This window comes from Terrapene carolina, unplaced genomic scaffold (genome assembly GCF_002925995.2).
Source record: "Terrapene carolina triunguis isolate 2854851 unplaced genomic scaffold, T_m_triunguis-2.0 Scaffold84, whole genome shotgun sequence".
In the NCBI taxonomy this organism is placed as follows: Eukaryota; Metazoa; Chordata; order Testudines; family Emydidae; genus Terrapene; species Terrapene triunguis.
Genome location: NW_020664435.1, coordinates 4,830,674 through 4,848,172, shown reverse-complemented (window position 1 = coordinate 4,848,172; position 17,499 = coordinate 4,830,674). Strand labels below are relative to the sequence as shown.

The 17,499-nt window shown below is 46.8% G+C and overlaps 1 protein-coding gene across 1 annotated transcript in view; it reads left to right on the top strand.

Moving 5' to 3' along the window:
• The window catches only part of ZCWPW2 (zinc finger CW-type and PWWP domain containing 2), a 112,314-nt gene that overhangs the window by 43,154 nt on the left and 51,661 nt on the right, over positions 1-17,499 (top strand). The window contains exon 3 of the mRNA XM_026649348.1: positions 1,106-1,220. Coding sequence (XP_026505133.1) covers positions 1,106-1,220 — 115 coding nt within the window. The remainder of the gene's footprint in view (positions 1-1,105; positions 1,221-17,499) is intronic.

The window sequence follows — 17,499 nt, the reverse complement described above, 5'->3', positions numbered from 1 at the left end:
AAAAAAAAAAAAAAAAAGAAAAAAAAAAAAAAAAAAAAAAAAAAGGAAAAAAGGGGGGGGAGGACAAAAAAAAAAAAAAAAAAAAAGCTGGAGTGCAAAATATCGGGACAAATAGTGTCCCGACCATACATCGGTCGGGACGCGGGACAAACAACGAAATATCAGTACAGTCTGGATTTCATCGGGACGTCTGGTCACCCTAAATATAGGTGAGGATAGATCAAGGCTGCAAAGAGCTGGAGGAGGATATCCAAGAAGCCTCAAGAGAGTCTTCAACAGACCTACCTTAATCATGCTGTTTGGCATCCTTTTGGTGCCTCTACCACTTCACCTTCCCCAGTGGCAGCACTCCTTCCAGCATCACCACATCCTCCTTCCACAAACGCATGTTCTCTCTTCTTCCTTCCTTCTGCTTACCCACACAATCACCACATCATCTCATTTTCTCTTTTCCAAATAACTAGCCCAGAGAGCACTTTCCATTTCCCAATACAAGTAGGCTACATTTGTAAAGTTTACACAAATCTTACAAACACAGACTGGAATAGTAGGTATTTCCTGGCCTAGTACATTTTTACAAGACTGCATTAATACTGTAGTCAGGTAGTTCTTTCAGATAAAAATTAAAAATTATGTAGTCACATCTTGTTATAGATCAGTATAAACTTTCTATAGGAGTACTTCATAAAGGGTTTATGAATGATATTGTAAGTATTCTGGTGAATGAGCAGTCCGTATAGACTCGAAATGTTGATTTCATTAAGTAGGAAGTTAAACACAATAAAGAGCTACAGAACTGGGCTCTCTGCAGCACTTTGGAATGCACGTTCTATGCTGAAAGGGGCCCAATTACAAAAATAAAATACTAGAAAATTTCTATCCTTTTGCACCCAGAGTAATTTACAAGAAATAGATACAGGAGCATTTATCTTGAATTGAACCTCTCCGAGTTAATCTAAATGCTTTGCAGTCTAGAATTCTTTTTTAGTCATTATTTAATATTTTTGAAGTACTATATTTTTGTTTGTTTTTTTGACTCCTGCAAAGTATAGAAAAATGGAGTAACGATAAGATATTTAGTAAAAGTTTCTTTTTATTTCCATAGCCAGAACAATGCAAGAGAAAAAAGAAATGGTATACAAGTGCATTGGAAGAAGCAAACAAATTACTTATATTTTCTGCTCCGCAAAGACTTGAAATGTGCCAGCTATCAGAAAATGGTATAATCCATATTTTTCAGCACTGTTTGTAAATAAAGTTATAGTCATATGCAGAGGGTTTTTTTCCCAGTCATAATGTTGGAAGATTTTCTTTTTAAGAACATGCTAATATTATAATAGGAAAAATGTAGAGTGTGTGTGTGTGTGTGTGTGTGTGTTGTATAATATGTCTCACTCTCAATGGATTTCCTTCACAGATGCCCTTGTATTGAAAGGAGATGTTGGTTCACAAGTAATTTATAATTGAGTATTATTAAAATAAATTACTTTTGCATGGCTAGTGAGAAAGTGATGTGCAATTACTCTTGTCTAAGATTTTTTTTTTAAATTGGTTGGTTTAAAAGGACCTTGCATTCATAAGGCTAAGTTTATGACAAGCCTTAAGTTTAAAAACTAACCTGTTTTATCTAAGCATACACCATAAAAGGCAAAAAAAGCACAATACAGTTGATATTTTTTTTCCAGGACCAGTCTGTCGTCTATAGCACTATAGTCTATAGTTTGTGAAGAGATTGATAGCACAGTTAGTGCTAATCTGGCTAGGGAAGCTGTGGAAATCATTTTAGCACCGTTCTGAGAAAAACAATATTTAAAAATGATCTTTTTAGCTTGCTTTTGTCTTAGATAATTTATCTAAACTTTTGTTTAAAGTATAGTGTTAAATTACATGAAAACAACCATATGCTCTTTTCTTCTTTTGGAATATTGCAGACAAACTTCTTCGCAGTTAACCTTTAAGTTAGCTTTAATTTTTCATTGTTCTGTAAGCAGTAAAGTTCTGTTGACTTTCAGAGCTGGGGGAGTCAGCTATTTAGTATTTTTTGTTCTTGTAACGTGGGTCAGCGTGCCTAGTGCTCTGGATGAGTGCTACTTTTTATTTTTCTATAAATCCAGAGAAATAACATTAACCATCACAATTAAACCAATTAGTACAATATTATTACTAAAAAGATAACGTGCTAAGGATACATGTAGCTGATAGCTAAGAGTAGTGAGGCATGTTCATCAAAAATAGGAGTCTTGTGCATTGTAGCTGCATTTCCATATTGTGCATCCTGCATTATTTAATCCTCTAGGAGCTCATCAGACTTAAAATTATGATGTAAACACGTGTTGCTTTTACAAATTGACAACATACTTTGAGGTTATCCAAATGTAGTTCTAAGCCCCAACCCATGCTAGACAGCTATGAGGAGATTTACCACCCCAGTGGGAACCTCAGGTAATACTGTTTTTCAGGTGTATACAGTGCCTCCTAGAGTGCAATTACTGCAGTACTGTTTGACAAGATGCTCACTCTGCCTGAACTGGGCTAGCAGAGTGTATAAAACATTGGAGGACCTGGATTCTTCCTATCCACTCTGGGAAGCTAGCACTATTAACAGCATTATCTTAGAACAGTCCTTGTATTCATCCTCAGACCAGGGACACTAGTAAATGAAGGATCCTTGTATTCTATCTCCACCCCCCTGTATACCTGCACAAAGCTGGGAACAATCAAGCACTGTTCTAAACATTCTATATATGTATTTGGTCCCTAACTATTTTACTCAAAATGCAGAATTTCAGTTTGTGTAATAGTAAATGCCACAGCATCTCTCCAGTCTGGCACTAATTCATTTACCCCAAAGTTAGCCGTAGTGCCACTTATTTTGCCATGGGAACTTTTCTTCCATTACTAAAATGTTAACATCTCAGAACCTCACAGGTAACACTTTAGCTGGGTTTTGCACAAACAGCCTTTCCCAAACACTCCCTGAGTGTATTTTCTCCTTTGGGACTTAGCTTAGCCAAATTAAATCACTTTATGGGAAGGGAGAGCTTGTGTACCCTCTAGACCAGGAAAAGGTTCTGTAATACTAGTAAATTAAATCTGCTCCTGTTTAAAAGCCAAATCTAAGCAATAATGCTTAGTAAGTATATGAAGATAAAAGACGGTTACTCACCTTCTTGTAACTTGTTCTTCGAGAGGTATTGTTCACATCCATTCCAATTAGGTGTGCGTGCATTGAGTGCATGGTCATCAGAAACTTTTTCCCTTAGCAGCTCCCATCAGGTCAGCCTGGAAGCCCCCTGGAGTGGCTCCCTCATGGCGCACAATATATGACCCTGCCAACCCAACCCCCCTTTGGTTCCTTCTTGCCGGCTACTCTGACAAAGGCGAAGGAGGGTGGGTATTGGAATGGACGTGAACAACACCTCTTGAATAACAACAGTTACAAGAAGGTGAGTAACCGTCTTTTTTTTCTTCGAGTGATTGTTCACGTCAAATTCCAATTAGGTGACTCCCGAGCTCTCCCACGGGGGTGGGGTTGGAGTTAAGGAATCATTGACTGGAGCACTGCTTTACCGAGAGCTGCATCATCTCTAGCCTGATGTGTGATGGCATAGTGGGTGGCAAAGGTATGCACCGAGGACCAGGTAGCCGCTCTGCAGATCTCTTGGATGGGCACCTGGGCCAGGAAAGTGGTGGAAGAGGCCTGAGCCCTTGTCGAGTGAGCCACTATAGCTGGGGCTGGGACCTTGGCGAGGTCATAGCAGGCACAGATACAGTCCGTAATCCAGAAAGAGATGTGCTGTGAGGAGACTGGAAGTCCCTTCATCTGGTCTGCCATTGCTACAAACAGCTGGTTTGACTTCCTGAAAGGCTTTGTGCGTTCAGTGTAGAACTCTAACGCCCTCTACACATCTAATGAGTAGAACTTCTACTCCTGTGCATTGGCATGTGGCTTGGGATAGAAAACGGGTAGAAAAATGTCCTGGCTGAGGTGGAATTGGGATACCACCTTGGAGAGAAAAGCTGGGTGCGACCTAAGTTGTACCTTGTCCTTGTGGGAGTGAGTGTGTGTGTGTGTGTGTGTGTGTGTGTGTGGAGGGTGGTCAGAGGTTAATGCTTTTAGCACCAATACCCTCCTGGCCAATCTGATTGCAACCAGAAAGGCTACCTTCCACGAGAGATACAGAAGGGAACATGTAGCGAGTGGTTTGAATGGGGCTCCCATAAGCCTAGCTAGGACCAGATTGAGGTCTCAAGTCAGTATCGGTGTGCGAGACTGAGGGTGTAAGCATTCCAGGCCCTTAAGGAAACGGCCCACCATAGGATTGGCGAAGACTGAATGCCCCAACTCTCCGGGTTGGAAAGCTGAGATGGCTGCGAGGTGCACCTTGATAGATAATCCGGCCAGGCCTTGCCGCTTCAGGTGTAGGAAGTAGTCTAGGATGAATGGTATAGATGCCTGGAGTGGAGATACTCGACTGAGATTACCAGCACAAAAAAATGTTTCCATTTGGCCAGGTAGGTGGCTCTGGTGGAAGGTTTCCTGCTACCAAGGAGCACCTCCCTCACCAATTCCATGCACTGGAGCTCCCTTGTGTTTAACCCTGAAGCTTCCAGGCTGTGAGGTGCAGGGACTGGAGGTCTGGGTGAAGCAGGCGGCCGTGGTCCTGTGTAATCAGATCGGGAAGGAGCCGCAGCGCAATGGGGGTGCTGACTGACAGCTCCAGAAGTGTGGTGTACCAATGTTGACATGGCCATGTCGGAGCCAGCAGAATTATCTCTGATTTGTCCCTGCAGATCTTGAGGAGAACTTTGTGGACAAGTAGTATTGGAGGGAAGGCATACAGTAGGTGGTTCCTCCATTACATCATGAACGCATCCAAGATTGATCCTGGGCTGTGTGCTTGGAAGGAGCAAAATGTTGGACACTTCCTGTTGCTCCTTGTGGCGAATAGGTCCACCTGGGGAAATCCCCACATCTGGAAGATGGAGTGGGTGATGTCCGTCCGGATAGATCACTCGTGACTGCAGAACGACCTGCTGAGGTGGTCTGCAAGCTCATTGCGTGCTCCTGGAAGATAGGACGCCTCCAGGTGAATGGAGTGGGCTACACAAAACTCCCACAGGAGAGCCTCCTGACAGAGAGGGAAGGAGCGGGCTCCGCCCTGCTTGTTTATGTAGAACACAGCAGTGGTGTTGTTGGTCAGCACTGCCACGCAGTGACCTTGCAATACTGTATGGAAGATTTGGCAGGCTACTCTTACCACTCTGAGTTCCGTTATGTTAATGTGGAGCAGGATCTCGGACTGCGACCACATGCCTTGAGTCTGTAAGTGTCCTAGGTGTGGCCCCCAACCGAGGTCTCTCTCGTCCGTTATGAAGGTCATGGATGGTTGAGGGGTGGTGAATGGGACTCCTTCGCAGATCATGCAAGTGTCCAACCACCATCCTAGGGTGCCTCGGACTCGTGGCGGTACTGTTACTACCGAATCTAGACTGTCCCGACCCAGGTGATAAGCCATAGCGAGCCATGCCTGGAATGGTCTGAGTCTCATCCTGGTGTGCAGCACCACATAGGTGCATGCCGGCATGTGTCCCAAGAGGCTGAGGCATGTCCTCGCGGTGATGGTGGGGTATTGTCTGACGTCTGAATGACATGTGACAGTATTTGTTTGGAATCTGGGTTGTGGCAGGATGGCTTTTGCCTGAACCGAGTCCAGCACCACCCCAATGAATTCTATTCATTGGGTGGGTGACAGAGTTGATTTGTCTACATTGAGGAGGAGACCCAGCCTCTGGAAGGTCTCTCTGACTAACCGGACAGGGGACTCCACCTGCTCCCTGGAGCGCCCTCGCAGGAGCCAATCATCTAAGTAGGGGTACATCTGCACCTGTCTCTTTCAGAGAAAGGCTGCGATGACTGACACATACTTGGTGAACACCCGGGGGGCTGTTGATACCCGAATGGGAGCACCGTGAACTGATAATGTATGCGGTTGACAACGAACCTCAGAAAGTGTCTGTGGGATGGCCAGATGGCTATGTGGAAGTATGTGTCTTTCATGTCAAGGGCAGCGTACCAGTTCCCCGGATCCAGAGAAGGGATAATTGTGCTCAGGGAAACCATGCGGAACTTTAACTTTACCATGAACTGATTGAGTCCTCACAGGTCTAAGATGGGTCTGAGACACCCCCTTTGCCTTGGGATTAGGAAATAATGGGAGTAGAATCACTTGCCCCTTAGCTCCTGAGGAACCTCCTCCACCGCTCCCATGGCGAGGAGTGCCTGCACCTCCTGGATAAGGAGTTGATCATGAGGGGGTCCCTGAAGAGGGGTGGGAGGGAAGGGAGGAGCAGAATTGGAGATAATATCCCACTTCTGTGCGAAGAACCCAGTGGTCCGATGTTATATGGGACCATGCATGGTAGAAGTGGGATAGACGGTTCAAAAAACGTGGGGAAGGATCTGTAGTGGTGACTGGTACGCCATCCTCGGGCGTCCCTTCAAACCCCTTGCTTGGGTCCCGACGATGGCTTGGTTGGGCCCTGCCCTTGGCCTGAGGGAGGGTTGGAAGGCCTACGCCATGAATTCCTGCCCCTCTGGCGGTAAGTATCCTGCCTAGGGCTGGGTTGGTATTGCCTCTGCTGTTGCACCGGCTGAGGCTTAAAGGGCTTTCTTTGGGTGGGGCAGGTGTGTTCATCCCCAGAGATTTCATGGTTGCCCTGGAGTCCTTACGGCTGTGAAGCCTTGAATCAGTCTGGTCAGAAAACAGCCCTGCACCCTCAAAGGGAAGGTCCTGCAGGGTCTGCTGAACATCCGGGGGGAAGCCCAGATGCTTGGAGCCAAGGTGTTCTCCTCATGACCATCCCCGAGGCGATGGTATGTGTCACGGAGTCACCCGAGTCAAGTGGGGCCTGCAGGGATGTCCTGGCAACTGCCTTCCCCTCCTCGACCAGAGCTGAGAACTCAGCCTTTGAGTCAGTGGGAAATAACTTCTTATATTTTGACATGGAGTCCCATGAGTTAAAATTATACCTGCTGAGGATAGCTTGCTGGTTAGCTATCCTCAGCTGTAGACCCCCTGCGGCATAAATTTTCCTGCGAAAGAGGTCCATCTGTTTGGCCTCTTTGGCCTTAGGAGCTGGTATTTGTTGACCCTGACGCTCCTTCTCATTCACTGCAGAGACCACCGGGGAGCAAGGGTGTGGGTGGGAGAACAAAAATTCATAGCCCTTAGAGGGAACAAAGTATTTTCTTTCCACACCCCTGGCAGTCGGTGGAATGGAGGCTGGAGTCTGCCACAAAGCACTATAATTGTTGCCAATAGTCTTAATTACTGGCAACGCCACTCTGGAAGGGCCCTCCGGCATAAGAATGTCCACCACAAGGTCCTCTGGCTCAATGACTTCCTCCATCTGTAGGCCCATATTACGGGCGATGTGGCGGAATAGGTCCTGGTGGGCCCTGTGGTCGATGGGCGGAGGACCTGAAGTTGAGGCCCCTGCCACTTCCTCATTAGGCAAAGACGAAGAAGAGGCCAGTGGAGACACAAGGTCATCATGGCCCACCATGTGCTCAGGTTGGTCCTGGGCTGCGTTGGTGCCAACTGGCTCAGCGTGGACCAACGGGACCTTGGATGAGGGTGGATCTGGGGCTGGTTCCGATGTGCCCTCTGTAGTACGCGGGGGCGGTCTGGAAAGGCCGCCTCTGTGGTATGAGGAGCGGTTCTGTTCACCGGTGACCATGCCCGGTGATGCCCCAATATAATGGATCTAGAAACCCTAGAAGGGGGGTACCCTGATGGTAAGCCCGGGGGGTCCAGAAGGGCCATTGTGCAGCGGGTGGCCATTGAGGTTGCCAGGACGAAGAAGCATGTCTCCCACGCTTGTCCGACCTGTGCCTACTACGCTGTGAGTAGTAGACGCCGTCCTCAGAGTCCAAGGATCCTGAGGGCAATGAGCACGGCAGTGCCAAGGATCCCTGCACCAGTGTTCGGTGCCGAGAGGAGGAAGTCAGAGATCGGTGCCGCAACAACTGTGTAGACGAACGGTGTTGGCTTTCCTGCGACTAAAACCAGTGCTGCAAGTCTGGTGCTGGGGAGCGGCTCCTATGTTCTAGTGCTGTATCATGATAGAGGGTGATTGTGACTGGTGCCAATTCCCCAGTGCTGGAGATTCCGAGCGACACGTTCCCTGGGTCTTGTTGTCTTGTACTGGGGCTAGTGCCAGGGGTGAAGAAGACCAGGAACTGTGCCATGAATGGTGCCGGTGTGGAGAGGAAGATGGCCTCATCAGTGCTGGTTTGCCTCTAGATAGCACCCGTGTAGATGGTGCCAGGGGCTTGTCTCTAACAGCAGGGGGCTGAGATAGAGTACTTTCTACGAGGTCCCTTGCCACCTCGAAAGTATCTGGGATGGAGGGAGCTTCCAACTCCTCCACCAATTCAAGCCCCGCCTGAGAGTAACTGGGTGCTGGACTCAATGGTGTTGACTGGGTTGCCGGAGTCGACCGCACGGGGTCTTGCTGTTTGGAAGTTAAGTTCTTCCTCTGGGGCAGCAAGGTCTCCCCTGATGGTCTTGCTCTCTGAGAAGAGCTCCTTCTGTCGGCCTTCTTGTGGCGGTTAAGGGACACCGGAGACGTTGACCGGTGTCGGGGTGCCACACCGTGCTGCGGTTCCGGGGATCTTCAGTACCAAGGATCTCTAGCACCAGAGTCCTTCCTTGGTACTGGTTCATGAACCAACACTGGGGTGCTGTGCACCGAGCTCGAGCCCGGGACTTGGCGGTCGGTGCCGCAGGACGGAGTGTGGCTTCCATCAGTAGTTGTTTCAAATGGAAGTCACGTTCCTTCCTAGTCCTAGGCTTCAAAACCTTGCAGGTCTTGCAATGCGTGGACTGGTGCGCCTCCCCGAGACACCTCAAGCACGAGTCGTGAGGGTCACTGTTTGGCATAGTCTTCTTGAATAGGACGCAAGATTTAAATCCTTGGGCTTGAGGCATGCCCCGGAGCGCAAGGCAGGGTGGGGGGAACGATCCACTCACCGACTATACTACTAACAATAACTATCACAAGAAAATAAAGAAATATTTCAAAAAAGAAAACTAAGAATGGCTAAGGGAAGACTTGCAGGTGAGCAAGCTAACGCAGTTCCAATGCCACCACAGACGGTAAGAAGGAACTGAACGGGGGTCAGGTCAGCAGGATCATATATTAAGCGCCTTGAGGGAACCACTCCACGGGGCTCCCTGGCCGACCCGACGGGAGCTGCTAAGGGAAAAAGTTTGACAACCGGGCATGCGGCGCGTGCACACCTAATTGGAATTGACGTGAACAATCACCTGAAGAAGAACTATTGGTGCTTTGTAAAACTCTAGTGGAACGAGACTGGAGGCTCGATGCCATAATAACGTTGCCCCATTGAGCATAAGTTTTGACATAACAAGCATTAGGCCTGCCATAATTTGTGTTTTAGACCCATATCTTTCCTGGCCCAGTGGGACAAAGACTTCTAATAAAAGAGGCATTGACAGTCTCTAAGGATGGCAGAATGAAGAAAGCTTTTTCAGATTTTTCCTTATGAACATTTTGCAACTACATGCTGTTGACTTGGCAAGGACTGTCAGGGACTTTACAAGACAAACTGACAGTCCTCTCCTGTGAGAGAGTCCTGCAACTGGTTTTCTCTAGATAGTTACTCAGTAGATTTTGACTGTCCCTGAAGAAGGAATACACAGTTTTTGTTGGAGAAGTCTTAAAATTCTCATTCCATTTTCAGCCTCCTATCTCTATGGGCTTGTCTACACAGACATTTAGTTCACAGCAAGTGGGGATGTAAATCTACCATACACTAACCTGCTGCACATGTAGGTGTCCATGTGGACCCTGCTGCTGTGCTCTATAATCTAGTCCTAACCTAGACTAGATTAAGCAGGATTAGATTAAAGCACTAGGGAATTTTTAGTGTGCAGCAGCAGGGTCCACATGTCCATCAATGATGGTCCACATGTCCATCAATGATGGACCCATTGCACATATACTATGCAAGAGCTGTGCATGCTGCTCCTTTTAAAAAAGGACCCAAATGTCCAGAGAGTTTTACCTAAAGTTCTTACTCCTTGAGAGATCCATAAAGACTTCTTAAGTCCCAAAGGTGAGAAGACTGCTTCAACAGACCCTACCATCTCTGAGTGCTCCAGAAAGCTGATGGTCCACGCTGGGTTCCAGAGCCCATTTGTCATTGAGGAAGTCCCACTTCTCCACCATGAAGGAGAGCAAATCCCAGCTCTCTGTTGAATGCTTTTCTCATCTCAAGATCACTTGGTGTCACATATGGGGTATAGGCAGTGCAAGCTAGTGGTCAGAACAGGAGACAGAACAGAACTGAAGTTGTGGTCAGGAGACAAGCCAGAGGTTGGAGCCAGTGGGTTAAGAAGAAGGTAGAGGCTAGGGCTGGAGTGGGAACAGGCACAGTCTTGAAGCAAGGACCAGTACAGGAAGCAGATTTGGCACAGTTGCAGGTGTAGAACTCATTGAGCAGATGCTGTGTTGTTGTTGCTACCAGGCTTAAATGATGATCTTCTGGCTGTTCTGTCCAATCAGGGAGCACAGTCACTTAGTGAAGATTTATGGGGTCCAGCTGGTCTCACTGGGTTGCCAGGCAACTGCGACCAGAATCAGCTGAGTTCCTGCTAGGAGGGCTTATGTATGCCTACCCTCCAATTTCCTTGATAAAGAGAATCCTCAAGAAGATTATGCAGGACACAGCCCTAATAATGACAGCCATAGCATGGCCCAGACAATTCTGGTATTCCGACCTCATGAACCTGTCAACACAGCCCTCAATCACACTTCCAATACACACAGATGTGATCATTCAGTCGAAGGGACTAGTCCTGCATCCAGACCAGACGTGGATGCTGAGACTCATGGCCTGGATGCTGTTGTATCTTACTGATGAGCAGACTGGTTTCAAGATAAACTCTTTAGGAAGAAACAGGAATTATGTACAGAAATGAGGTAACAAAACTCCAATGTTCTGTGTAGCTGCAGACTGCATCTGCCCTATCTTGGGATCCTTTGTTTCTGCCCCAGCAGAAGGTGTGTTCCAGGAAACCAAAGACTGCATCTAGAGTGTACAGGAAGTGGGGCATCTCTGCAGTTCCTGGAGGACTTACTCTATAGCACATCTTCCCTTTAAAAAAATTTCCCAACAGAACTAAAACATTAAATTAAACTATCAAACTAGTACAAATACAAGAAGTGACAACTCTTCTGGTTGCTTAAATATAGCACTAATATGTCTCGATCAGTCTGTTAGGGCATTTCAGCAATCTCCCTGATCTGTATTGCAAACCTTTAGGCAAATCCTTGTCTGTAAGAGACTGTTTAGGTTTATGGTCAATAACAGGATCAGTTGTATGTTTTCAACTTGTATGTCTGCTCTCACTTCATTTGTCTTGGTCAAGTTGTCGAGTGTCTTGAGCAGATGTTTATGATTCTTTTGTAAGGTTTTTTTGTTTTCATCTGTAATCACTGATTATGATGATCAGTGCAGCACTGACTGGTCAGTCCCATGTTAAGTTCTCAATGAGTCTTTGTATTTAAATTGTGGAAGAGGTCTTGCTCCTTTTATTGTAATATTTTGTCTGATTGTACTTTCCCAGTCTTTTCTTTACTATCAGAGACTCCTTATTCATCCATTGTTTTTGTCCCATATCTAGTCATTGAATATTTATATGTCTGTAGAGGAGTTCAGAAGGCGACTTCCCACATTGCAGCGGTGTTGCCCTATATTTGAATAGTGCTAAATATGGATCTTCTCTTCCATCCATTGCCTTTTTGAGCATGTTCTTTACTATACATACTTCACGTTCAGCTAATCCATTGGCTTGGGGATGGGCTCTAGATGTCATACATTTTTAGCAAAGTTCAAGAATTCCCTATTCTTGAACTGTGGTCCATTGTCAGTTATTACTAGTTTTTGAATTCCATGATATACAAATACAGATTTAATGTGCCTGACAACTGTTGATGCGGTGGTATCTTCAAGTGTGATGACTATTTGGAAACTGGTATAATAGTCCATTACAGCCAGGTGATTGTGTCCTTCCCAACCTGAACATGTCAGTTCCAACTTTGTCCCAAGGAATTGTGAATTGTTTGTGTAATATCATCGGTTCTTTCTGCTGGGAATTGCTGAACTTTTGACATGATCCACACATGCTCACTATTTTTTCAATGTCACTATTCATCTGTGGCCAGAATACAACTTCTCTAGCTCTTCTTTTTGATTTAGTCATTCCCAGGTGCCCTTCATGTACTCATTCCAATATTTTCCTTCTCATCACTGTGGGAACCACAATCTGTGTTCCTTTCAAGAACACGCCTGAAATAGCTAAAAGCTCATTTTTATAACAAACATGCAAGTGGGATTTTTTCCCTCCTTATCACTTTTATCACTACATGCAGCATTTCATCTTTAGCTGTTTCTGTCTCCAGTTCATCCCACATGCCTGGAGATACAGCACATGGCATTTTTTATCATGTTCACATGTATGTTTCCTGCTTATTCCAGATCATCAGGCTGTGTATTGTCAGGTAGAGCATGTGCTCTTGACAGTATGCCTGCCATTACTAAGTGGTATCCATGTTGGAACTCCAGAATCATATAATATTTCTGTATTTTCAGAAGTAGTCATTGTATCCTTGATGGTGCTTCTCCAAGTCCTTTTTTGTGTATTGCAATCAGTGGTTGTGATCAGCTTCTTCTTTGAAGCTATCACCAGAGAAAAAGTCATGAGATCTTGTACATCCATGCACCAGACCTAGTGTATCTTTTTCAAATTGTGCGTAAATCTTCTCTGTGGCTGTCATAGCCCTAGATGCATTTGAGACTGGCAACCAATCCATTCCATGACACTGTAATAGTACTGCTCCCAGCCCTCCTTTCAAAGCGTTTGTGGAGAGAGTGATGTCTTTTAATGGGTCAAAAAATTGCACACTGGAGCTAATACAAGGTGCTTTAAATCATTGAATTTTCTTCCATGATCTGGCATCCATGCCCATTCGGTGACCTTGTGGAAGAGGTGTCTTAGGTGAGTTGTGCAAGCTCACTATTTAAGTCTGAACTTGCTGACATAGCAGCTTTTGAATTCCCTTTTCATTTTCAGGTATCTGCATGATCAGTCTTGCTTGACTCTTTAATTCATCAGGCAAGATTCCTTTGGAGGTCAGTCTCTCTCCCGATTATGTTATTTCCTTTGTTTGAAATTGACATTTGGACTTACTCAGTTTAAGGTTATTAGTGCTTGCAATTTCCAGTACTCTTCTCAATGTTCAATGGCCGTGCTGCCCCAAATTATTATGTCATCATTATTATGTCATGCATCTGATGAAGTGGGGTTTAGCCCACGAAAGCTTATGCCCAAATAAATTTGTTAGTCTCTAAGGTGCCACAAGTACTCCTCGTTCTTTATGTCATCAGTGTACACTTTAACACCTGTTTGACCCTCTTGCATCTGGTTTATTGTATGGTAAAATAGTTCTGGAACTTAACATATTCCAAAAGCAGTCTTAGGAAGCAGTGTCTGCCAAGTGGTGTGTTGATAGTGTAGATTTTGGTGTTCTCAGTGTCCAAGGAGATCTGTCAAAATTCAGCTGATGCATCTAGTTTGCTGAAGAATTTGTCTTCTGTTGTCTCAGACAACAGTTCACTTCTTGGGGTCAAGTGAAAGTGTTCTCTTTTTATGTTTTGTTCAGTTTCTTACTGTCTATACACAACTATAGTCCCACTCCTTTTTTCTCTACAGTTACTAAGTGAACCCAACTGTTGGTACTTCTGTTATCCAGATGATATCATTTGTTGTGATGTTTTGCAGTCCTTCTTCTAGCCTCTTTCTTAAGCTTTGTTGAACTTTTCATATAGCATGTACCATATGTTTTACATCTTCTCTAAACTGTTGGAAGCATCCATTTCCTGTGAATATATCTTCGTATGATGCTATTAATACTTGCATATCTGGTTCTATATTGACTGTCTTTCTATGGTATACATCCTCTTAACTTAAAGACCAAGCACCTCATGTGTGTAGACCCAAGTCTGATTGCTTGCCTCTGTTTACTACCCCAAACTCTGGTTTCTTCTTAGAGTGCTTGCCTTAGCGGTATCCGTAGGGTTGGCTTTGGTGCATCCTGGAGTGCTGTGCTCATGTACTGGTATATTAGGCGCTGTCGGCCCTACGCCCTCTCAGTTCCTTCTTACCGCCTGTGATGGTTGGTTGGAGTACCTCATCTTGCATTGCAAGAGCGTTAGTGGTTCTTTACAACCCATTGTCTATCTTCTTTGTATATGGTTTGAACGTACTTAGTTAGCCATTAACTTAAGTGTTAGGTTAGTTTGGTAGTTAGAGTACCAGCTTGGTCTTTGCACTGGAGCGGGGTATGCCCCATTCCCCCAGCTTTAAACCATGCTTGTCATGCACCAGGCTGATGCATATTAGTGACCCCCACAACAGCTGCTTGAAGTGCTTGGGGGAGTCCCATATAAAGGACAAGTGCAAGATTTGTAAGAACTTTCGCCCTAGAACCCAGAAGGAGCGGGATATTTGCTTGAGGGTCCTCCTCATGGAGGTTGCGCTTTGTCCTGCATCGGAGCCATCCTGCTTGGCCTCCGCTCCTAGCATCTTAGCAAAGGTGCGGAACACACTACCAGCATCTGGCTCCGCCCAGCACCGTTCCACCTTGCCGGTGCCTAAGAAGTGGCAAAAGAAGAATGGCTCCCTGGTACCAGAGGGGAAGGGGGCTTCAGGCAAAGGACCTATGTCAGACCATGTGACCATACCAGAGCTTCATGGAGGTACCACTGCAGTCGGACCCCCTAGCCCAGCCAGAGATCCGACTCTAACTCCTGGGCGTGGCAGCGGACTCCAGCTTCTCCCAGGGCTTTTGTTGCCAGAAGTGGCCATGGCGGCTAAAGAGCAAGTAGGCCAGCTGGCACCGCAGATGCTGCACCAGGGGTCGGACTCAGCTAAGACCCCAACATCCAAGGGCAAGTTGAGCTCTACCCTGACATCTGGTGGTGAATTATGGCGAGTGTGGAAAAGAACTCCAGGGGCTGATCTTGTTTGCATAGGCACACCCACCCGCCTGGCATGAGACAACAGCAACTGATACTGGTTACTTTGGATGGGGTGGGATCCCCAGTTTCTCTGTTATTGGGGCAGGAGGAATAAAGTGTTGTTACCCTGATTATGTGAATCAAGGGCAATGAAACTGTTTTATGACAGAGGATCTCACCATCACCTAAGTAGCACTCGCTAGACAAGGGACATGGGTTCCACAACCCAGTGAATTGAGAGGGGATGGGGACAGGTATTTGTACCTGATGGTATGGGCCCCTTTTGAGGGCCTGAAACACCAATTGCACCACCTCCTCTCTCCACTGTTGAATGTCAGAGCTAACTTTGATTCCATTAGGAGTCTAGTTACAGGCTGCTGAGCTGAATGTGTACCAGCACTGGGGTTCCCCTACTATGAGCTGAAATCACTAAGAGCTGAAATCACAAAAGAGCTAAAGTTACTAAGAGCTGAGATCACTGAGTGCTGTGTTAACTAGCGGGAGAGCCTGAAGCTATATTGCTAAGCGGCTGGTGGAGCAGTTTGCAGAGACGGCTGGAGGAGGAGCAGCGAGCGGCGCGGAGCCTTGCGGGGACGGTTGGAGTGGCCCAAGGAACGGCAAGCGGAGCTGTTTGCGGGGACGGCTGGAGTGGCTCACAGGTCGGTGCGCGGAGCGGAGCCATTTGCAGGGGTGGCTGGAGCAGCTCACAGGTCGGTGAGCGGAGCGGAGCAGCTCGTAGAGCAGAGCAGTTTGTGGGACGGCAGGAAGTGGACTGGCTCGTGGTGAAGGCTGCGGCGGAACCCCACGGAGAGACGGACGGTCGGCCTCGGATCACGTAAGGTGCCCCTTAACACCCTGCGTGCCCCCTTTTACTCTGGTGCTGCTCTGACCAGGGACAGAGACTTTGGGGGTGTTGGACTTTTGGGACTCTGGGTGATCTTTGGGTTGCTGGATTCAAGAACCAAAGGGAAAGGACACAGCCCAATTTGCTGGGGTGGGTCTTTTGCTCATGGTTTGTGTTAGGAATCCTGTTTGTGGTGTTTTTTCCAATTTAATGCTGATGTCGTTTACCTCATGTTATTAAACATTTTCTGCTACACTCAGACTCCGTGCTTGAGAGAGGGGAAGTATTGCCTCTTAGAGGCACCCAGGGGGTGGTATGTAATTGTCTCAGGTCACTGGGTGGGGGCTCGAGCCGGTTTTGCATCGCGTTATTGAAACGGAACCCCTAGATACAGAACCCGGCCCTTGTTGCTGCCAACTTAGATGGGCAGAAGGGTTACATAGGGATACTCTGTAGTCCCAGCAAAAGTGAGGGGTGGCAAGACTGTGGTGCTGCCAAATCAGCCCGATGGGTTTGGAGACCTCACTCTGGCTGGGTCTCTGAGACAGGCTCAGCCTGTCTGTCTTACCCTCTGAGTCTGCTGTACTCTCTTTAGGAGAGTTTCCTGCCTAGGAGTTCTCTCCCTGGCTTCAGGAGTCACTCCTGTGGTATGCTGCTTAGGGCAATCGTGCTCCTTCCTCCTCTGCTGACTGCAGTTTCCTCCTTTTTAAAGGCCTTCTCCTTATCATGCATGCTTGACAGGGCCAGAAGAGCGAGGGCTATCCCTGGCACCAGGGTCTTTTCCGTGTGAGGCCTATACATTTAGTCACACCACCTTACATGGTTATACACAAGGTGGTAATGGACTTCCACATCAGTCGATCAGTTTCTTTCTCATTGTTCCCTAAACTTCACTCTCACCTTGGGGATCCCCACTTTCACACACTGGATATGAGCAGAACTTTGTTATACTTAGGACTAAACCCTAACATATTTCTAACAGATTGTTTGTTTGTGGTATACAGGAAGAGAATGATGCAAGGGACATGGACTATTTATACTCAGTTTGTCTAAATTGATACTCCTGGGGGAATTCTGTGTCTCTGCGCATGCGCAGAATTTATGTCCCCTGTAGATTTCTTTGCTTCCCCACAGAAAAATGACTTTCTGATGGAGAAGCAAAGAGGAAGCCACAAGAGCGGTCATGTGACCCTCCTCAGCAGTATGTTTCAGATGCTCAGGGCAGCCAGCAGAAAAGTAAATCACTGTGGGGCAGGGGGCGGGACTGGGGAAGACCTGGCTGGTGGCTCCTACCCTGCGCCGGGCTCAGCTGCTAGTCCTGGCTGGGCTGGGGAGGACGGGACTTCCTCTTCCCCTGCACGGCATCCGGGGCTGTGTCAAACCCATCCCCAGATTTCTCCCCTAGCTGTAGGAAGCTCTGCAAACTCTCTCTCTCTCTCTCTCTCTCTCTCACACACACACACACACACACACACACACACACACACACACACACCCACACACACACACACACACACACACACACACACACACACACACACAC